The following is a 23,449-nucleotide window of genomic DNA, read 5'->3' on the forward strand; positions in this document are numbered from 1 at the left end:
AAAACACAAACACATGGAGGGTAAACAATACGTTACTAAATAACCAAGAGATCACTGAAGAAATCAAAGAGGAAATCAAAAAATACCTAGAGACAGATGACCATGAAAACACGACGATCCAAAACCTATGGGATGCAGCATAAGCAGTTCTAAGAGGGAAGTTTATAGCTATACAAGCCTACCTCAAGAAACAAGAAAAAACTCAAATAAACAATCTAACCTTACACCTAAAGGAACTAGAGAAAGAACAAACAAAACCCAAAGTTAGCAGAAGGAAAGAAGTCATAAAGATCAGAGCAGAAATAAATGAAATAGAAACAAAGAATACAATAGCAAAGATCAATAAAAGTAAAAGCTGGTTTTTTGAGAAGATAAACAAAATTGTTAAATATTAGCCAGACTCATCAAGAAAAAGAGGGAGAGGACTCAAATCAATAAAATTAGAAATGAAAAAGGAGAAGTTACAACGGACACCACAGAAATACAAAGCATCCTAAGAGTACTACAAGCAATTCTATGCCAATAAAATGGACAACCTGGAAAAAATGGGCAAGTTCTTAGAAAGGTATAACCTTCCAAGTCTGAACCAGGAAGAAATAGAAAATATGAACAGACCAATCACAAGTACTGAAATTGAAAGTGTGATTAAAAATCTTCCAACAAACAAAAGCCCAGGACCAGATAGCTTCACAGGTGAATTCTATCAAACATTTAGAGAAGCGCTAACACCCATCCTTCTCAAACTCTTCCAAAAAGTTGCAGAGGAAGGAACACTCCCAAATTCATTCTATGAGGCCACCATCACCCTGATACCAAAACCAGACAAAGATACTACAAAAAAAGAAAATTACAGACCAATATCACTGATTGAATATAGATGCAACAATCTTCAACAAAATACTAGCAAACAGAATCCAACAACACACCATGATCACACACCATGATCAAGTGGGATTTATCCCAGTGAAGCAAGGATTCTTCAATATATGCAAATCAATCAATGTGATACACCATATTAACAAATTGAAGAATAAAAACCATATGATTGGGCTTCCCTGGTGGTGCAGTGGTTGAGAGTCCGCGTGCCGATGCAGGGGACACGGGTTTGTTCCCCGGTCCAGGAAGATCTCACATGGCACGGAGCGGCTGGGCTCGTGAGCCATGGCCGTTGAGCCTGCGTGTCCGAAGCCTGTGCTCCGCAACGGGAGAGGCCACAACAGTGAGAGGCCCATGTACCAAGAAACAAAAAACCCCAAAGAACATATGATCATCTCAATAGATGCAGAAAAAGCTTTTGACAAAATTCAACACCGATTTATGATAAAAACCCTACAGAAAGTGGGCATAGAGGGAACCTACCTCAACATAATAAAGGCCATATATGACATACCCACAGCAAACATTCTCAATGGTGCAAAACTGAAGGCACTTCCTCTAAGATCAGGAACAAGACAAGGATGTCCACTCTCACCACTATTATTCAACATAATTTTGGAAGTTCTAGCCATGGCAATCAGAGAAGAAAAAGAAATAAAAGGAATACAAATCAGAAAAGAAGAAGTAAAACTCTCACTGTTTGCAGATGACATGATACTATACATAGAGAATACTAAAGATGCCACCAGAAAACTACTAGAGCTAATCAATGAATTTGGTAAAGTTGCAGGATACAAAATTAATGCAGAGAAATCTCTTGCATTCCTATACACTAATGATGAAAAATCTGAAAAAGAAATTAAGGAAACACTTCCATTTACCACTGCACCAAAAAGAATAAAATACCTAGGAATAAAGCTACTTAGGGAGACAAAAGACCTGTATGCAGAAAACTATAAGACACTGATGAAAGAAATTAAAGATGATACCATCAGATGGAGAGATATACCACGTTCTTGGATTGGAAGAATCAATATTGTGAAAATGACTATACTACCCAAAGCAATCTACAGGTTCAATGCAATCCCTATCAAATTACCAATGGCAATTTTTACAGAACTAGAACAAGAAATCTTAAAATTTGTATGGAGACACAGAAGACCCCAAATAGCCAAAGCAGTCTTGGGGGAAAAAAACGGAGCTGGAGGAATCAGGCTCCCTGACTTCAGACTATACTACAAAGCTACAGTAATCAAGACAATATGGTACTGGCACAAAAACAGAAATATAGATCAATGGAACAGGAGAGAAAGCCCAGAGATAAACCCACGCACCTATGGTCAACTAGTTTATGACAAAGGAGGCAAAGATATACAATGGAGAAGAGACAGTCTCTTCAATAAGTGGTGCTGGGAAAACTGGACAGCTACATGTAAAAGAATGAAATTAGAACACTCCCTAACACCATACAGAAAAATAAACTCAAAATGGATTAGAGACCTACATGTAAGACCGGGCACTATAAAACTCTTAGAGGAAAACATAGGAAGAACACTCTTTGACATAAATCACAGCAAGATATTTTTTGATCCACCTCCTAAGGTAATGGAAATAAAAACAAAAATAGAGAAATAGGACCTAATGGAACTTCAAATCTTTTTTTTTTTTTTTTTTTTTTTGCGGTACATGGGCCTCTCACTGTTGTGGCCTCTCCCGTTGTGGAGCACAGTCTCCAGACGCGCAGGCTCAGTGGCCATGGCTCACGGGCCCAGCCGCTCCGCGGCATGTGGTATCTTCCCGGACCAGGGCACGAACCCATGTCCCCTGCATCAGTAGGCGGACTCTCAACCACTGCACCACCAGGGGAGCCCATCTTCAAAGCTTTTGCACAGCAAAAGAAACCATAAACAAGATGAAAAGACAGCCCTCAGAATGGGAGAAAATATTTGCAAATGAATCATCAGACAAAGGTTAATCTCCAAAATATATAAACAGATCATGCACCTCAATATTAAAAAAATAAAACAACGCAATCCAAAAATGGATAGAAGACCTAAATAGACATTTCTCCAAAGAAGACATACAGATGGCCAACGAGCACATGAGGAGCTGCTCAACATCACTAATTATTAGAGAAATGCAAATCAAAACTACAATGAGGTATCACCTCACACCAGTTAGAATGGGCATCATCAGAAAATCTACAAACAACAAATGCTGGAGAGGGTGTGGCGAAAAAGGGAACCCTCTTGCACTGTTTTGGGGACTGTAAATTGATACAGCCACTATGGAGAACAGTATGGAGGTTCCTTAAAGAACTAAAAATAGCACTACCATATGACCCAGCAATCCCACTACTGGGCATATACCCAGAGAAAACCATAATTCAAAAAGACACATGCACCCCAATGTTCATTGCAGCACTATTTACAATAGCCAGGTCATGGAAGCAATGTAAATGCCCAGTGGCAGACAAATGGATGAAGAAGTTGTGGTACCTATATACAATGGAATATTACTCAGCCATAAAAAGGAACGAAATTGGGTCATTTGTAGAGATGTGGATGCATCTAGAGACTATCATACAGAGTGAAGTAAGTCAGAAAGAGAAAAACAAATATCATATATTAATGCATATATGTGGAACCTAGAAAAATGGTACAGACGAACCAGTTTGCAGGGCAGAATTAGAGACACAGATGTAGAGAACAAACCTATGGACACCAAGGGGGGAAAGTGGTGGGGGGTTGGTGGTGTGATGAACTGGGAGATTGGGATTGACATGTATACACTGATGTGTATAAAATGGATGACTAATAAGAAAAAAAAATACATAAAAGTTGAGTGGAAATACAAAGAAAATTCCTAGAGAAAAAAAAGAAAGGAATTCTGTGTGTGGTCAGGAGTAACTAAAATCAGAATGAATTTGAGTAAATCAATGTTAATATTAAAGGTAAGATGGTGAAAAACCTGAATTTGGTTTCTCTCTGTCAAGAGAACAAAGGGTTTTTGTTCTTTTTTTTAAATTTTGAGCTGCTTTTGGTAACATCATAAGTTTCTTTACAAGCTTTTAAGAAATTTGTTGTAACTCTTTGTATTTGCTTTTGATTTTTTTTTTTTTTTTTTTTTGCGGTATGCGGGCCTCTCACTGTTGTGGCCTCTCCCGTGGTGGAGCACAGGCTCCAGACATGCAGGCTCAGCATCCATGGCTCACGGGCCCAGCCGCTCCATGGCATGTGGGATCTTCCCGAACCAGGGCACGAGCCCGTGTCCCCTGCATCGACAGGCGGACTTTCAACCACTGAGCCACCAGGGAAGCCCTGCTTTTGATATATTTTATTGTCAGTTTGGTTAAGTGAATAAGTACTGTTTCACAGTGACCTATGACCCTATTTGACTAAGTGTTTTGAAACTTTTTGATATTTTTGACAAATTTCCCAAAGGTCAAATTCTAATTAAAGTTCATTTGACCTCTAGCTAACTCTGAGTTTTCTAAAGGGCCCCTGAAGAACCTGAGAGAGAGATATTAAACTAACTAGGATTATTTGGTATTTTAAATTACATGGGAAGCATTGTCAAAGAGTGATAAACATTCTCAGGTTATACTGGATGGGTAAATATTGTTAATATAGATATGTTAGAAATTATATGGAATTCCTAAAAAATCTGGTATGCCCTAATAAAACGCTATCAGTCATAATTCTAGTTATTACCTTACAATGTTGTCTGTCATAGCAGTAACCAAGTTTCTTTGTCAGTTGCATTGTAATAAGATCTTTAATGATGCCTTTTGAAGTTTTTTGTCATTTATAGAGTTTATTATTGTACTATAATGCTTTTGCAAAAAATGCCTCATCTTCAAGAAGATTCATGGAAAGTACAGGTTTCTGATATCTTGCAGATTATGCCACTGAACTGGGTAAGAAAAATGAATCCTGATGAAGGATTCATTACATAGGACTGAGTGAACTGGAGACTATGGTTTTATAAAATGGTTTTTATCTGAAATATTACTGACTTTAATCTGTGTTCTCCAGATATAAGTAAAGCTTTCCCCTTAAGCTAATTATGACTTCCAGCAGCTTGATAAATTATACCTTCATAAGGAGAACTGAAATACTTATCTTTTCTCTCTACCTGATCCCTCCAGAAATTGTAAACTCTTAGGTTTCCAGCAGCCTTATCAGGTGAATAAGGAAGATCACCTCCTGACAGGTGCAGGAATCTCAAGGTATTTGGGGGTCCTCGAGAAGAGAAGAATTCACCCAAACCTATAGATATCGCAAGCAGAATCTGTGATAAGCCCTTGGCTGGAGTGGCTTTCCTGGCCTTGAGAGTCCTTTTAAAAAGTTCCATCTGAGATTCCTTATGAAAAGTTCCAGCACAGCTGATTTAAAAGAGCCTATATGATCAATTACACTTTTGTAAATAATCAGGCCAAGTTTACTAAAACCAGACTTATTTTGCAAACAAATTAGTCTTTAAAAATTTTTTTTCTATTTGTTTAATTTATTTCTTTATTATTTTTTTGGGCTGTGTTGGGTCTTCGTTGCTGCACGCAGGCTTTCTGTAGTTGCAGCAGGAGAGTGGGGGCTACTCTTCGTTGTGGTGTGCAGGCTTCTCATTGCGATGGCTTCTCTGGTTGTAGGAGCACGGGCTCTAGGGGTGCAGGCTTCAGTAGTTGCAGCACGCAGGCTCAGTAGTTGTGGCTTGTGGGCTCTAGAGCGCAGGCTCAGTAGTTGTGGCGCATGGGCTTAGTTGCTCCTCAGTATGTGGGATCTTCCTGGACCAGGGCAGGAACCTGTATCCTCTGCACTGGCAGGCAGATTCTTAACCAGTGCACCACCAGGGAAGCCCGACAAATTAGTCTTAATTTGGCTATATCTGGTAGAAATTAGGGTAATTTTAGAGAGAAAAAGATTATGTTCCAGTGGATATTAAATTCTAGTTTTGTTAGTTGAGAACTGTATTTACTGCCTAAGACTCACTTCCCAGATAACTCCTTGTTATTATACTACATTATTGTAAAGTTTAATTGAATTATTAAAAGAACACTCTAAATTTGTTTCTGAAGCTTATCACAGCAGTTTATCTTTGGATGAAGATCAGATGCCCCATGACCTGCAACCAGGAAATTATTCATCCTGGAAAAGGCATCAGTTAAAGGACTGTCTCTAACCTAGATGAAAAGACCCTTATTAGGTACTCTTAAGTAGCTCTTGCACAGCAAAACTGAAAGGAATTGACTCTTGAATTCAGATTTCCCACTTAAGAAGGGTATCTTCACTGGACTGGCCTACAGAAAGGACTACTGACCGCAAATGACACCCACATCAAGATGAGAAGGAGAAGAAGATGACAGCTGTGGTAGACTGTTGACCCAAGAATCTAGACTAGGTCTGTAAGACCCATCTTACTAATTCAATTGAACTGTTTACCAAATGTTTGTCTCCTATCAAAATTGAAAGTTATTATTTTACTTCTAACCATACTGTTGCCCCAACGTTCAGGATAGAAGGAAAATTCTCTAGTGAAGTTATCAGAGTATAACTGCTCATGACAGGCATCACTGCTTGCTTTAGGTCTTCTGCTAAAAGCACATGTACAATATTTGTGTGACAATTTGGTGTAATGGATAAAATGTATATCCTATAAAATGTTCCCCCATAATCAGACCTCTGAACTTGTTCACTATGTCTGATTAGTTTTCACCCAATGTAGATAACTAGGCATATCTCTCTGTCTATGTATATATAGAGATAGATAGACATAGTAGATATAGATATCTATATAGATATAGCTATAGATATATATAAACAAAAAGGAGGTCTAGCACTGAGGGACATGATGGATTCAGGGAGGCAGCAATCATCTTGGCATCACAGGACAAATACTTTGATCTATCGAAAGATTTGCAAACAAAAGTGTAAATGATCAAAGAAATTTTCACATATTGAGGTCTGGGAAAGTCATTCTGGCTTATACATCATTTAAATTAAACTGGAACAGCCTATTCTGTGGCTTGTTGAACATACATTGTATTACATCTGCTTTAACCATTAAGGAAAAAATTGTATTTAGAAATCAAAATAGAGTAACTGTGGTTCAGACATCCCAAAAAGAACTGGGTGGCCATGGTTTCAGATTTCTTCCTATATTACTGAGGACTTGAATTTTCTGAACTGTATCAGACTCAAGAACACCACCAGCTGTTCTCAACATCTGCTAGCAGCCCTCAACTGCAACCTTATGGTCTCAAGGTGACTATGAAATCTTGATCTTACTTTAGGAATGTTAGTAACAAATGAGACAGCTTTAGCCTCCCAGCAGAAGGCATTAGATTCTTTAGCCAGACTAGTACTCGACAATAAAATTGCTTTAGAATAGATTTTAGCAGAAAAAGGAAACATATGTGTAGTAGCTAATAGCTCCTGTTATGTATATGTTAATACCGTATCAGAAGTTAAAACCTACTTACACAGAATTAGGAAATTGGCTACCTGGCTACAAGTCTCCCCATTAGTACCAGATCCAGGCTGGTTTTCAGGCTTATTCTCCTGAATTCCTCAGGGAACGAGATCTATTTTCCAAGGTTTATTAAAGTTTGGGTTGTCACTCCTCTTACTTCTAATTGGTTATCTGATTATAAAATGCGCTGTACAGGGAGATCAGCTCAGTGTTTTGTGACCACCTAGAGGGGTGGGATAGGGAGGATGGGAGGGAGACACAAGAGGGAGGAGCTATGGGGATATATGTATATGTATAGCTGATTCACGTTGTTATAAAGCAGAAACTAACACACCATTGTAAAGCAATTATACTCCAATAAAGATGTTTTGAAAAATAAATAAATAAAATGTGCTATAAGCTGTTGCACCAAAATGGTGGACCAGGGGACTAAAATTTAATCACATAAGTCTTGGGTCTAAGACCTGGAACTCGGAAACATGTCCAACTTGGTATGCAATGTTTCCATTCCCCAAATTGAGGCAGGACTATGCCCCATTTCAGCAGGAAATAGAATAGTCATCACTCTGTTCCCTCAAAGATTTGGGGAAAAGTTAAAACAGGAGTGGGGATTGATGCCGAAAGCTCAACTTCTCTGTACACCAGTGCCAAATCAAATCCGAGAGACAGAGTTTTGGGTGAAGTAGAAAAGGATAGCTTTGTTACTTTGCCAGGCAAAGGGGGACGCAGCGGGCTCCTGCCTCAAAAAACTATGTGTCCCAACCCAGGACGATGTGATGAGGAGTTTTGACAATACTTCCCAAGGGTGGGGTTGCTGACAAGATTAGGATGTGTGCTGTCTCAGATGGTCAGGTCTCCTAATCTTGACTCAGGTGGTTTCTTGACTGCTCCTCCCTTGATTAGCAACTGTTCGAATCTGCCCTTTGGAACTCCGGGAAGGTCACGGAGGCTGGAGTCTTGCCTATAAGAAATGGGGGACAAAAAGAAACCTCTGTGCCTGAGAGCCCCACAGGGCCCTGCTCAGTTTCAGGATTGAAGCCAAGTCCCCCTAAAATTGAGTTTCTTTACTGAGTTTATGATTAATCTCTCTACCCAAAACTTTATCCCCTTTCTTATCCCCTCTGACCTCAATCCTCTGCTAACTAAACAGTAATCAACCAGAATCAGATGACTAAAATTGCTGTGTTGATAACATTGTTAATGTACTAAAAGCTATTAGAGATATCATCATTAATATACAAACTCGGGTTGTTTCTCCAGGGCAAGATGAGCTAACAGACTGCAAGCCATGGACCACCTGGCCAGAGCATCATAAACCAGGGACATCCTGACTTTCAAAACTACAATGAAGAAATGTCACAAGACAATTAATTCCAGCCTGTTTGTTCTTTAAAAAAATCCTAACTCAAAGACCGAGTTGAAGTGTATCTGAGGTTTATCTTCCACTCCCTTGCTTGGAGCACTGTGATAAACACTGTACTTTCCTTCACCAAAACCTGGTGTCAGTAGATTCGCTTTGCTGTGCCTCAGGCGCGATGAGTTCCGTTTGGTAACACAACCGCTCAGCTAGCAGTGTGGCAATCTGTGACCGTGGGTGCCTATGTGGCCATTCATTTTAGCTACTAGGGGCCTCTTGAGACCTCATGTGCCACATAAGATTGTGGGTGAAGACCAGGATTGCCTGTGTTCTGGTGGAACACCTGTGATTCCATGTGGGTTCCTGTGACTTCATGTGACCCTGTGTGGCAGCCTGTTACCACATGGAGCCTCCTGTGACCTTGGGTGGCCTCAGATCCAATCTTCCCAGAAAGAGAGATCTGAGGTCCCCAGAGAATATGGGCACTATCCGGCGTAGCTGCCCCTTTTCCAGTTCCTAAATAGACCCTCACCGCCCTCTCTCCTCTTTGGCTTGCAGACCTGACATCCAGAGGCTCCTGGTGTCTGAAAACTGGGGTCCTAGGGAGCGTTAGCGTCAGCGGGAACCGGCCCACCGGCAAGTGTGCCTCCTAGAACAGGTGACCGCGACCTCTCTGCCACCCGAGCCCGCCCAGCCATAAAAGCCAGCATCGCGCTGGGTAGGGGTAAGGGTCGCGCGTTGGTGGGGTGCGCGCGGCGTCGCGCTCCTACGCTCGTCGCCCGTGCTGCCCTCTCCTGCCGGTTTCCCCAGAACTCCGGGTCGTGACGTTAGGCGGGGCGGAGAGGGCCGGTCGGCTCTGCAGCCTGGCCCCTCCCCCGCCCGGGGCCTCGGCGGTTCCCACGTGGCTGTGAGCGTGCGGAGCGCCCGGACCTGGACCGCGGCAGGGCTGGAAGGGGGCTGGAAGGGGGCTCCGGTGCAGAGCGGGCCCGTGGCGCCCTCCCCCTCCCGCCAAGACACCGCAGCCGCGCGCGGAGGCGGGGCGCTGCGGAGCCGGGCGAGGGGGGGGGGCGGGGGCTAAAAATACCCGGCGGCAGCGGCTGCGCGGCTTCTGCTGGGGCTGCGGGGCTGTGGGCCGGGGAGGTCGTGCCGGGCCCATCTGGGTCCCGCTGAGCGACATGCTGACCTTCTTCCTCGTGTCGGGGGGCTCCCTCTGGCTGTTCTCGGGTAAGTCTTCCCCCTCTCCCCGCCTTCTTCTGTGACCCTCATCCCTGGCACGCGGTGGGGTCTTGGTCCCAGGCTGGGGGTGATCCCCCAGCCCCGGCTGCCGAGCCATCCTTTCAGGACTACCCTGGGCCCCCCAGGTCTACCCCCTTCCAAATTCTGGCGGGCTCCAGGCCGCGTTTGGGAAGTGCTTGTGCCAGTGAAAATGAGGGGCCTTGCTCTCCGAGACCTCACAACAACTTCCCTCCGGTTCTCGACTCCCCCCGCCCCTTATAGTGAGAACCATCCGCCGAGCAGACTAGGCCCTGAGCCCACTCGTCCCCCAAGGCCAAGTCCAGGGACAGACAGTTCATCCTTGTCCATCTCCAGGATGCAGACCCTGAGGATGTTGGACCCTGAGGTCCCACAGCAGGTCAAGGACGTGACCGGGACTGACCTGGGGCTTCCTGATCCTGGTGAGAAGGCTTCCTCACAAACCCCTCCTGCCCACCCTTCAGCCGGAGTACACGATTTCTGTAAAGCAGGGTTCACCTGGATCCTCAGCTATGCCCATGGCTTGTGTCCCCACCCTGCCAGCGCCCACCTCTCCCCCTCACAGGAGTCAGCCTCTCACCCCTGCATCCTCTCAAGAAACCTTGAGAACCCCTTCTGAATCCCTGCCCAATGCTCTTGCCCCCTCCCCACACAGGACCTGGGCTCTCACCCAGGGTGCAGTCATCCACCAGTTCTGCTGCCTACACCAGCCACTCCCCTCTGTGAGTGTTGGATTCCTCTAGGTTATGATACCACTAAAGGGTCTCCACCCACCCCCACCCATACCCCCATGTGCAAATTCAGTCTCATAATGTATGTGAAGTGCTCGAACCTTAAACTGGTTTTAAGCTGGACCTGACCCAGAGCAAGTGCTTTATGAATGTTAGTTTTATTATTATTTCATGCTCAAACAGCATCATCAGAGGAGGTAGTAAGGTTCTTTCTGAGCCGAAGAAGGGGAGGAAGGCGACCCTTTTGAAATCCTTAACTGAAACCTTGCCTGTGTTATTTAATATTCACAGCAAATCCTAGGAGGTTGGTGGTGCTCTTTTTTTTACTGAGGTTCAGAGGTTAATTGACTTGCCCAATGTCACACGGATAATATCTGACAGATTAGGATTTGATCTGAGTTTTAATTGCTAAGTGCTTCCTGGTATCAGGCTTGAACCTAGAGGGTTGGTAGGCCAGGTAGTGGTGGGCAGCCCCTGCCACCATTGCCCTGAGTCAGGCCACAGGGACACCTCCCCTGAGCTGGGGAGAGTGTGGCCTCCCTAATCCCCTCAGCTCCCTAAGCTCCTTCTGTCTGCCGTGTCTGAGGCCAAGCCGTGCAGGGGCACTCTGGGCCTGATGTGCTCATCCAACAGGCAGGGTTGGAGCTAGAGCTAGGGTTAAGAATAAAGGGCAGGAGTCATCAAAATAATGGTAATGATGATGATGATGATAGTAACAGCCACCATTTATTGCTTGGATGATGGTCTCAGAGCCTTTTCCCTGTGCCAGGACCCCTTTGCCCTACCCTTAGGAGGCCCCCACCCAGCCATGGGTCCAAGGGTAGATCTCTGGAGCCTTGGTCTTCTGTGGCTATAGGGAAGTGCCTGGGGGCTACAGAGCCACATGTGGCAGGAGTCATCAGCCTCTGAGAAAAAAAGTCCTTACAGTGCGGGATGCTTGTCTGAAAGTGGGATTCAGCAGATGCTAACTCAAACTGGTTTTCTGTCCTGCTTCGGCGTGGAGTGTTTCCCAAAGCGGTCAGGCGCCTCCTAGAATGAGGAAACTGCCTCAATGAAAGACTGTTCAGGGGCCTCAGAATAGTCAAGCAGGGTGACTCTTGGTACAGGTGACATCTTCTTCCCTACAGACCAAGTTTCTCAGTGGGTACAGGAAATTCCTCAAAGATGCCATACTTGGTGTAAGAGTGAGACACTGAGGCTGGTGTGTGGTACCCACTTCAGACACATTGTGGCATTCGCAGATCACGTCCACCTTGCTTGGGACTTTGCCTGGACCCCAGCCTTTTTTTGAGAGCAGAGAGGACACCTAGGCTAACACTGAGAACACATTCTGCCTTGTAATCGCCAGGGTCCCATGGCAGCTGCCAGATCTCTCTGGCTCAGTTAGAAATAGGAGAGGCCCCCTGAAGTGATATTACTGTTTGTAGAGTTATGTGCCGTTTGCCACCCAATCCAGCCCTAGGGAGACAAGGGAAGGGTAGAGGGGAGCCACCTGGAGAAGGAACTGATTATATGGGGGAAGCAGCCATGTACTCTGAGCCTTAGAAGAGCTAGGGCTGTATTTGTCCTGTTCCCCGCTGAGGCCAGCCCAGATCCCACCTGTGTATTGAGTAATAAACAAGGAAACAAAATAGATCCAGTGTGGTGCGTCAGATGCTGTGCCTGGCCCAGGAAAACATGGTCTCAGTGCTGTGAGCACTCAGAGGACTATGGGAGCAATGGATTGGCACTTCTGCCTGCCTATATGGCACCCTTGTACAAAGTAGAAAGAGGCTCCCCTCCTGGTGGATGAATTTCTAGGCTGATGCAGCCCTGTGTCCTTCTACAGTGTCCAGTCTGTGCCCCATATACCCAACCATCGGTCCGAGTGGGCTTTTGCAGCATATAGGGAGGGGTGTTTTGTCAGAGTCAGGTAGGCCAAACCCCAGGTAGAGAAAATCAGGCCAGCAAAAGTGTGCAGGAAGAACTGTGGTGGAGGCGGGTCTTTAGGGTCTTGTGCCTGAGGAGTCTAGCTTGTAGGAGGGGATGGAGTCGGGATGGAGTCTGGATGGGAGGGGATTCTAGAGAAAAGAGTTTTATTCAGGGGGGCAGAGGAGCCCTCAATTTAGCTGCAGTGGCCAGGCTGAGCCAGAAGGAGGAGGGTGGAGGCTGGGAGAGTAGTGGGAGGCTGTTGTGATGTTATGGATGAGAATAACTGTGGCCCAAGGATGGCCCAGTTGAGGCTGGGTTCCAGGAAGGGGAAGGTAGGAGGCCCTAGCTGTGACCCTTAGGGGAATGGGGGCTGGCCCTGGTGGCAGAGATTGGTGTGGCAGCAACCTGGCTGTAGGTATCCAGGGCAAGTGCAGACTTGCACAGCCTAGCTCAGCCCAGCCCCATCAGATTCTCCCCACACCCCTGCTCCCATTAGGGTGGAGGACTGGTGTGAGGTCTGGGGCCATCCCAGGGGGCCCAAGAAGGCAGCCAGGGCCCTGACAGATGGTGGGGCACCAGGCAGCACATCTGAGGGCATGCCTCACAAGATAAGGCCTGGATTTGCACATGGTGCACCACTGTGTGGGAGAATTCGTACCTCAGTGCCTTCTCTCCCTCCCCGGCCTGTGGTAGGATACAGGGGTGCTCCCAGTGAGAGCACACTGACACCAGGGGGTGGCAGAACCCAGCCATTCTGCTCTCTGGCAGGTTTTCTGTCCCTTGTGATTACAGGGGCTCTTGGGTTGACCTTCAGAAGGCCGAACCTGGCTCAGCTACAGTCCCAGATGGGACCCAGGACTGTCCCCCACACACAGCATGCAGGATAAGTGAGCATGAGGAGTTTGCAAAAAGAGGCCGAAGTTACAGGCATTGGTGTAACAGAAGCTGCAGTGTGTAACTAGCCAGTGCCTGGCACGTAGTAGGCACTCAGATATTCGTTGAATGAAGTACTTTTGGGGGGGAGCAGTGTTTTCATGGGGGAAGTGTTGTTGCAAACATGCTGACTTGACTGCTGTTGCCCTGAGCACCCATCACGTGTCCAGCACCATGTTCTACAGTTCCCCAAGCTTTCCTTTAATCTTACCCACAACACTGTGGTGCTGTTATCCCCATTTAATAGATGTGGCACAAAGACACAAGGAGGTTCAGTGGTGAAGCAACTCCTGAGAGCTGTGAGTCAGACCACATGCTCAGACTCCAGGCCAAGAAGGGACCCGGAGGATCAGGCAGGATCAGGCAGGGCCTGAGCCCCTCCAGCAGGCTACGTCAGTGGGCACAGACAAAGGAGCAGTCCTTGGACGGGGAGGGTTTAAAGAGAAGACAGGTGTAAAGAGCAAAGAGCAGGGGCTGGCTCATAGGAAAGGGCTCACTGAATGTTAGCTAAAGTTATAACACCTTGAGCTAAGCCTTCCTCAAAGGAGGTGCAGGATTCTGACGTGCAGAAAGGGGGTAGGGAAAGAAAAGGCGTTCCAGGCAGAGGGATCCGTGTGAGAAAAGATTGGGAAGATGAATCAATGAGAGTTAGGGACTCTGCTCAGCCAGCGGGGTCTCCAGGGCTGGCCTCTGCGGGCACTAGAAGGCCAGGCCAGGCAGCACAGGCTTCATTCTGTGTGGTAGATGCATCAAGGACATATGGCCCAAACTGGGCATGTGGATGGCCAAGGTGACACTGTCCCTACACTACTCAAGCCGCATGCATCTCCTGGTGGCACGCGTGCCACTGAACTACAGTCTTTTGCCTCCTCTACTAGCCCTATGATCTCCTTGAGGGCAGAGCCTGGGTGTCTCCTCCCCGCGCCCAAGCCAGGGCCGGTACACAGTGTGCATCAGTGTTGATTGCATAAATGAATGATATGAAGAATTCCCTGAGAACAATTTATCTTAATAATGAGGTGTTTTCTCACTACAAGTCCATTGGCTGACAACAGACCTTGAGTGTTCTCCTACTGGGTGCCAGGCTCTATGCCTAGCTGGGGGATATCACCAATATGGTAGAAGCTGTAGGGGAAAGCAGGTGTGAACTCCTTGCAGGCAGAGCCAGATCAGCCTTCAGTGGAGAACCCGGAACAGAAGGTGGTGCTCCAGAAGTGTTTGCTGAATTAACGAGTGAGTGAATGACCACACTCACAGCTGTGGTGTGACTGGTTTCACAGAAGATAGTCTTCTCTGAGGATGAGATTCTGTTGTTTCCTTAGAGCTCCAAGTTTCCAGTCTCCCGGTAGGCTGGGAACTCCGGCCAAGCAGAACTGAAAGGAGGCCCTAGTCAAGGTCCTCAGCTCACTGGATGATCTGGTGTGATGGTCCCACTCCTGCGTTGGCCTGGCCAGAGTCCCCACTAACCACCCATTGGGCCCCAGGAGGGTAGCACTGTTAGTGAGGTGCTACTTTGGGCCCTTGGGGTTGGCCTTCAGGTGAGGCCCAGGGGTGGTCCCACATAATTGCTCAGCTGCTCCAGGAGCCCATAGTTGGTGTGGTCATTCTCAGACCCAGTTACTTTGTGTGGCTCCTGATTTGTGTGAAGCTTGGGATCTGTGACAGGCAGAATTAGGAGGATGGGAAATGGGCTTGGACAGATTCTGAGCCAAGCTGAGCTATCTGTTCAGAAGCCCAATCTGTAATCTCAGAGCCTGAAAGATTTGAAATCCCAAGAAGTCCCATCTGTGCCTGCTTACGAGCTCTTCCTGGAGAACTTTGCTCTCCCGACAGCTACTCCAGGGAGTAGGGGTGCCTGGGGGTGTCCATGGAGAGTTGGGGGTGGTGAGCTTCTGATTTGTCATCTGCTCATTCAGGCCTGCATTCTGAGTAACTGTCTTCCTGGAGCTTTAGAATAGGAAGCCAGGCCTGGATGGTGCCAGTGAGGTAACAGTCAGCATCTGTTCCCAGACCCTGGGGTAAGCAAATCTGGGTTGGCACCTGTTAGGGCCAGGAGCAGACCTAGTGATTGATGGCTATTGGAGGTATGGAGAGAGAGGACAGGCAGGCCCAGGTTGAGTGGGCAGCTCTGAGACAGAGCCCACTAATCAACACCGGCAACACTGCCCTACTCCCAGGGTACCACAGCTTGACCTACCAGCACGGGAGGTAGATAATCAGGGACTGAGCAGGACTTGTCCGCTGCAGAGCCCTGTTTTTACCACTAGCGTGTTTTCCCTGTTTGTTTGTTTCTCTAGATTGTTCTGGTGGCTGAAGAGTCCCCAGTGGGATTTCTCCTGACCACTCACCCTTGCCCCAGCCTTGGCTATAAACCATTCTGGGCACTGACTGTAGGTCCTGCCACATAGACAGGAGGGCTACTGGGAGGGACAGTAAGGTCAGCCAGAGAGTAGACAGCAAGGCCAACTGGAGGCCACACAGCAAGGACAGAAACGGGGATGGGAAGGTAGCCAGAGCTGGGACAAAGAGGGCAACAAGATGGGATGTGGGCCCGCCAGTGAGATGGGACAGGGAGGTTGTCCAGAGGCTGATGGTGAGGCCCTAGAGACCAATAAGAGGAAAGCAGGTGTCAGCATGGAGAAGGGGGCCTCAGGGAGGACCCATCTAGGCCTGCAGTGGCCCCTTGACTTTGTTTGCTTTATTTAATTTATTTATTTCTGGCTGCGTAGGGTCTTCCTTGCTGCGCAGGCTTTCTCTAGTTGCGGAGAGTGGCGGGCTACTCTTTGTTGCAGTGCGTGGGCTTCTCATTGTGGTGGCTTCTCTTGTTGCAGAGCAGGGGCTCTAGGCGTGCGGGCTTCAGTAGTTGTGGCTCACGGGCTCTAGAGTGCAGGCTCACTAGTTGTGGCGCATGGGCTTAGTTGTTTTGCGGCATGTGGGATCTTCCCGGACCAGGGATTGAACCCGTGACCCCTGCACTGGCAGATGGATTCTTAACCACTGCGCCACCAGGGAAGTCCCCCTCTTGACTTTGGAAGGAGCAGTGTTTCTGGCCCTTCTTCTGTGTCCCCTAGCTGCATGAAGCCACCTGGACCTCAGGACCCTGCTTAATGGTGGAGAATGTACCTTCCCGCAGATGGATTGGATGTGCTTCTCTGGGGGATGCGTTCGACTCACCCATACTCAGCCCCCACCCAGCCTGCAGGCTGCCTCCACCTCAGCCTGGCTCTGCCTGGGGTGGTGGAGAGAAAGGGAGGGTGGCCTTCCCCTGGCCAGTGGGCTGTTGGGAGATTTGGCTACATGTGTCCCTGATCTCCTTGCCACAGGTCAGACAGCAGGGAAAGCTGTGACCTGTGAAGACCCCTTTTCCATCTGGACTGACGTTTCTTTTCTCTTTCTCCTCTACCTCCTGCTTTTCCTCCCTGGGGCAGCCCCATGAACCCTCCCAGAGACATGCCTGGCCTCTGGGCTTCATGGGCATACTGTGTGGCCCCAGCTGACAGTAGGAGGACCTGAGGAGGGAGGCAGCAGTGCACGGTCATCAAAGATGGGCATTTTCTCTGGGCTGAGAGGCTGACAGGGCCTGTTTCCTTTGGATTGCAGGAGATCTGTGGAGCATCTCCAAACCCTCCTATTGGTTCAGAATCAGCTCCCGGGTGGTTTTGTCCTAGATTTCCTCTCAGGCTAAATGATCATACGTGTGATTGAGATCTTGCTGTGTCATTGTCTCCTGTTAATGGGAGTCTGAGTAGCAGCCATGCTTCATAGGTTATAAGCTTTGTGCTGAACCCATAGATTAGCCTCACCTGTGTTTGTCCTGTCTCTGTGGGAGAATAGTGCCTAGAGTGTGCACTATTTTGTGCCTGGTTTCTTCACTCAGTATCATCCACAGTGCTATGTGTAATGAGGAAATTTGCAACAATACATTCCAAAAAAATGTGGAAAATGAAGGCAACACTGTTGAGTTGTTCAAGTCAAATGACTCTCCTTTATTCTGAGATCATGTTCTTCCATCTATCTTGCAATAAAATATGCTGGCAGTTTGGTTGGGTTTTGTTTTGTTATTGATACATTTGTTTAAAAAATAAGTAGATAGATATAGATACAGACATTTGTATATTTGTGCCATGGTTAATGGACAGCTCCTGGTGACCCTAGGGTGTCAGAAGAGCAGCATTTCTGGCCTCTGAAAGTCTGAACAAGATTGAAGTCTGACCTTGTCGTGGAGCCTCTGTGGTGGATGGAGTCCAAGCTCTGGAGCGTGATTGTGCACGTTGGGCTCTGGGTCACACACCCCACCCACAGCTCGAGGGCCACCTGTGGCAGCAACACTCTGGGCAGCAGGCAGAGAGTACATGTGACCTCCATTCTTCAAAGTCCTGTCAGTGCCCTGCAAGGGCTTTTGTTTACTGTCACATTTTTCTTCCCCTTTCTTTGTCCACATTTACCATCAACACCATGAGAATTGCCGGAAGTTCCCTCATTAAAAAAGGTTGCTACCTGAGGCCCAGTCATTACTATTTCTGAAAAGGACAAAACAACGGAGCCTCAGAATGGGCCGATCCCATTTCTTGGTCCCGCCCACCCTGACCTGACGCAGTGCTTTCTTTCCGCAGCGGCCGCAGAGGCCTCCCTCCAGCTCCCTCTGGAAAGGTGGTGGATTCAGTGAGAATCCAAGTGATGGGTGCTCTCAGCGGGTCGGTGTGAACAACGTCCAGCAACCTTCCTGGGCCAGCCAGGGCCTCGTTTTGCTTTGGTCTGAAAGACATTTTTGTTTTCCGGTGAGAACAGCCCCAGCCTGGCCGGGTGCCAGAGGCAGCGGCAGGAATACAAACACTTTCATGTGACAGACCCGGGTGGAGAGGTGTGGGCCTGCCAGCAGTGGGCCCTCCCCTGCCGCTGCTCCTTGGGAGGCGGTGATTTGCATATTCCCCATTCATCTTGGCCTTGAAAAGGAGGCCTGCGTTCTCAGTCCTCCGGACCAGCTGAGGGCTGGGCTGCTTGAGCCTGGTTTTAACTCTGTGGATGCCACCGGCTCTCACCGGCCAACAGCAGGTCTTGGTGGCTGGAGGGTGGTGAGAGGCAGCAGCTGCTGTGTGGTCCTGGCCTCCAGAGGGATGACTGAGGAGGTGGCAGGGTCCCACTGAACAGCACAGGCTTCTGCTGAGCGGAGTGAGGTTCAGATTTGTTTCTCCTTGTGCCATTCAGAAGAGGAACTTTGTCAAAGTATGAGGAAGCCAGAAAATTAAGGTGTTTATCAGAGTCCCAGAAAATTTGCCTTTAACCAAAAGCAAAACTCCCTTTTCTTTGCTCATTGTCATTCCTGCAAAATAACAGTGACCCTTGGAATGGTGGGTATAGGCGCCTTATTGGCTCCTGGCTGCAGCAGGGGTCCCTTTGGCTGGGATCTGGAAGGACAGCTTGCCTGGGACACTTTGGCATCCTAAAACCCCAAGGTGCTAGGTCAGGTGAGCGGATGGGTCCTGTTAGCTTGTGGCTGGGACTTCAAAAGCATGAGGCTATATATAGTACAAATCACCATCTTTTTCCCTCTGCAGCTAAATGCTATCTTCCCAGCCTCGCTGCCTCCTTCCCAGGAGCCCCAGCATCTAGTAGGCTCTTTCTAGGACTCTGTCCCCTTCTCAGAACTCTCCTTCCCGCCCTGTTCCTGATCTCCTTGCTCCCCGTCCCTGACTGAGGATATGTCTTAGGTTCTGTCTTGTGAATCTCCCCTCCCCCTGCCCCAGCAGGTTGTCCCCAGTTGCTCCTGAGGGAACAAGTGGGCAAAAGCAAATCCCTCTGTTGCTCTCCCCACCTCAACGACCCGAACCGCATCTCAACAGAACCCTCCTCCCTCCTGCAAGGTGCTTCCCCCTCGCTGGAGGTGGTTACATCCTGTTTCCCCTGTACCCTGGCCACCTGCAGTTGAGCTCTGACAGCATGGCCCTGCCTGGAGCAGCCCATGTTCTCTTTCTGAGCTTGAGCCTGTAGGGTTTGCATTGTGTCCTCAGTTTGGGCCAGTGATGGAAATGGATCACTGCTCCTGAGGCCAGGACACTGGTTGCCCTAACCTAGACGGGCTGGGAGGGGAAAGGATCATGTTGCAGCCACAGGATTTGGCTTCCTGCACAGTGGGGCCTGGCCAGGGGGTGTCCTCTGCTTGTGTAGCGCTCATTGGCCCTTGCCACTGTCCCTAGGGTTCAGCCTGCCATCCCAGGGCTTGGTGTGGAAGGAAGGACGATGAGGCCAAGGCTCATCCACACCGTCAGTCCTAGTCTTCGTCCCCTGGAAGTATTTCTAAAGGGAGCGTTGCCACTGTCATAACCTCTGCTGTCCCTCCTCGTTCTGAGAATTTTGTCAGGCCTGATTCGTGGTAAGGACAACTTTTATCTCAGAGCTCGTGAAAGACACTGTTTCTCTTTGCTCCTCTGCTCTCAAGGCTATTTGTATTTTTAAGTGTCTGAAAGTATTGTTTGAGCCTGGCTTCCTGGTGGTGTTGTCAGGACTGTGGGCCCACGTTCCCTGACCAGGGCTTAGGGTGAGTGAGATTCTTAAGAGGTGCTGGCCTGAGGATGGGGGCGGAGGGTGCTGGGGGCTGCTTCCCACCCCCAGTGAATTGCTGGAGGGGAGGCATGTTCACAGTGGGGTCGGGCTCTTGAGACAGGGGCCCTGTGCAGTGGCCAGGCACAGACAACTTTAGTTAGGCCTTTCTACATTCAAGAGGCTTAAGTAAACCTTCAGAGCTATAATCAGGCTCCTCAGGGAGGTTCGGCAGGCGAGCCACCCTGTAACCCAGCAACCCTGAATCCTGGGCCCTTCTCTCTTGGGGGAACATGCGGTGGGTCTCACCTGGCAATTCCCAGCTCGGGGGTGCCCTTGACCCCATGTCTGCCCCAGTCATCTGTGGTTCTGTGACTCTAGTTAAAACCCAGGAGGAAGGTGGAGAGAAAGCCCCTCTCACAGCACAGACAAGCGTGGATCCCTGTGTGGATGGGGTGGGGGCCAGCTGAGTGTGGGCTGCTGTGTTTGTGTCTCTACAGATCAGGGTCACACAGGTGTGATGGTGAGATTTGTGCTTTTCTTAACCTAGTACCTGGGCCACACACTTCCCGGGGCAGCACTGCTGGGCCGTGACTCTCTGCCTCTGGCACCCTGTGTGGTTTTCCGTCAGCCAGGACCTCGGCTGTGTCTACTGGATTTTCTGCCCCAGAAGCTGCCCTGAGAAGCATTAAAGGAGGCTTTCGTCTTAGTTAACAACATCTCTGAAAAGGTACAGAGAAAAGTAAAGGTCCTGCCAAGAAGGAAGGAAAAGGGGCTTTGGGGGCTGAGGGTTGGTCCTCAGGCATTTGTGCATTGTAAAGCTTCCTCCAGGTGTGTTGCCGGAGGCTGGGGCCTGGGGGCCCAGGCAAGCTTTTGCCAAGTTCCAGGTTAGTGCTGCTGAGGCAGGAAGCTCTCTGCGCGGCCCACCTGCCCCAGATGGTGGGGTGAGCAGTGGAAGCCCTATCAGCCCCAGGGAAAAGTGTTGCAAGGCCTGCGGGCTCTAGAGTTTCCAGGCAGGTTATGAACACAGCTCTTGAGAGGGAGCTCAGAGTGCTGTGCGGCGACCTGGGGCCGTCTTGCTGCAGAGGAGGCGGATGGTGTTGGGCAGACAGCGGCCCTGTCCTGGAAGACTCGGAAGCACCGGTTGTGAGTAGGGCCTGGGAGTGGTGAGCTGGGTCCTGTGGGCTGGACCTGCCTTTTACTCTCCACAGCGGCTACCATGTGCCTGCTGTGAGCCCAGCCACACCCTGGCCTTGGAAGTAGGAGTCAAAAAAGGCCATACGCAGTCACCACCCCAACTCCTCACCCAGTGGAGAAATCTTGCAGGAGTGAGGCCCTGGGTGCCCTGGGACCTCACTGTCCCAGTCTGTCTGCCAGAGGCGTTGAGGGAGTTTGGGGCTCAGCTTTGGTTCCAACAGGCCTGGGTGTGGATTCTGGCTCCAGGACGGCCATCCCCCTGGCAAGCCAGGAAAGCGTCTCTCAGGGCAGGCTTTAAGGAGGGGCTGGTGTGCTGCCCTGGGGTCTGTGGGGGAGCTAAGCCATTATCTTCTACCTGCTGACCTTGGTGCTTGGTCTGGAGTGTCCCCACTGCCCAGGGCATCTCTGAGCAGATGTTTTATCTGGGACTGTGCCTAATCTCCTTCCTCTCCCCGAGTAGACTGGTTGTGACCTTGTGGGGTTGGGGGTGGAGACAGCCCCTGGAAGGTGCTGGAGGAGATTCCTGGGCAATGGTGCAGGGCGGGTGCAGGCCGCCCTTGGCACCAGGGATCTGGCCTCTCCACGCCCACTTCCACCATTCCCAACACCCCTACCGCTGTGCGGCCTGCAGGTCCCCAGCCCACAGCTGAGGGCCTGGCCCTTAATCAGTGCCACAGATAGTTGTGTAAGAAGACTTTGTCCTTAGGCAACCCTTCTGACGAATTCCTCTCCAGGACTGAAGACAGGGTAGGGGTGGGGAGAAGCAGAGGGGTGTGAACTGAGGCTCTTGCAACCTGGCAGAGTTGGGGTTAAGGCTGGGTTGCTTGCCTCTGAGCTGATCTGAGCCAGCACTGCCCCGTGTGCAGATGCAGGGGAGGGGCAGCGGGGGGCCTGGAGGGGCCAGCGGCTCCCCATAGAGCTGTTCTGTGCCCGGGTCCCTGCCAGACCTGCTGCCACAGCTGCCAGGGAGACTCTGCCACCACTGCTAGAGCCTCTACCACCAGCCGGCTTCTCAGAGCAGGCATTCGTTGCCATCGGCTGACCCCAGGAGGGCAGACCTGGGGCAGGGCCTTCGCCACTTTTGAGCTTTGATCAAGATGTGGTAAGCTCTCTCCCTAAACCCCACGCATCCTTCATAAAGGGAGGCTGGTACTAGTGGGACCAGCTCAGCTGCCTCCCCAGTGCCAAGAGCCTGCTGGAAAGGTAGGATGTGAATGCATGTAATTTTGCAAGTTGTCTTTGAGCCCTTTTGGCTGGCAGAGACAGAGTAACTGCTTAGCTAACTTCTATCTACTGAATGTCTCCCTTACTGCATGCCTGGTACCTTATTCTCTGTCCATGAGATTTTTGATATGAGGCTAGAGGGGTAAAGTGACTTGTCCAAGGTCATACAGCTGTCAAGAGTATGAGTCAGGATTTGGACCCGGGTCAGTCCAGCACAAGAACTTCCCTTTGGGCCCTTTCCCTGACTTGTTTGCTGGGGACCCTGGCCCCTGGGAGGTTATGATTTCATTTCAGAGCTCTTCATTGGGAGTTAAGGAGGTTCTTTAATGATCTGCTGGCTTGCCTTGTGCTTCCCCGTTTCTGAAGCCCTCAGAAGTTTGCACAGACCTGGAACCCCATTGCAAGGACCCCCACCTGCCTCCAGGCTGATACAGAGCAAAGCTGGTGTGATTCTAAGGGGAGGGAAGAATCTGAGGATCATGGAGGGTCTCAGTGCCAGCATTATGAGTTTGAATTTTTGTCCTAAGGTAGGAGGGAGTCAGGTAATGTTTTTGAGCAGCGGCATGATATGGTTATGTCTGTGTATCAGGAACATAACTTTGGTATCAGTGTAAACACTGATTAGAGCAAGGAGACCTGTGAGGAGATTGATGTGGGAGTCTGGACAGCACTTGGTGGTGGCTGAACCAGGCCAGGCCAGGAGGCTGGAGAGGAGTGGTCAGGTTTGGGAGGTGTTTAGGAAGTAGTCCTGATAGAACCATCTTGCTAGATCGTGAAGGTCTAGAGTCAGGAAGCTGGACCAGCAGAGGGCTCTTGGAGTGGGGCCATGGGTCTCAGGGCCATCTCCACTGGAAATGTGCCCTGTGGCTCTGCTTCTGCCCCCTTGAAGTCAAAATACTTCTGACCAGGGCCCCCCTTCCTCCCATTCTCTCCCTTTCTGGGGTTTGACAGCTATGCCTCT

General features: G+C 49.1%; 1 protein-coding gene across 11 annotated transcripts in view; it reads left to right on the forward strand.

Moving 5' to 3' along the window:
- ACSL6 (acyl-CoA synthetase long chain family member 6) overlaps window positions 1–23,449 on the forward strand; it is a 291,721-nt gene that overhangs the window by 217,969 nt on the left and 50,303 nt on the right. Inside the window, exons 11-14 of one of the 11 annotated variants that reach the window (XM_049707244.1) lie at window positions 5,027–5,107; window positions 5,951–6,273; window positions 8,605–9,359; window positions 10,292–10,377. In XM_049707244.1, the coding sequence (XP_049563201.1) occupies window positions 10,293–10,377 (85 nt within the window). In that variant the 5' untranslated portion in view covers window positions 5,027–5,107; window positions 5,951–6,273; window positions 8,605–9,359; window position 10,292. Of the gene's footprint in view, window positions 1–5,026; window positions 5,108–5,950; window positions 6,274–8,604; window positions 9,360–9,421; window positions 9,926–10,198; window positions 10,378–19,685; window positions 19,901–20,617; window positions 20,798–22,212; window positions 22,367–23,449 lie in introns of those variants that run through there. The other 10 variants (XM_033405860.2, XM_049707236.1, XM_049707240.1 and 7 more) reach the window with 10 other exon arrangements.

Source organism: Orcinus orca, chromosome 3, assembly GCF_937001465.1.
Source record: "Orcinus orca chromosome 3, mOrcOrc1.1, whole genome shotgun sequence".
Lineage (NCBI taxonomy): Eukaryota > Metazoa > Chordata > Mammalia > Artiodactyla > Delphinidae > Orcinus > Orcinus orca.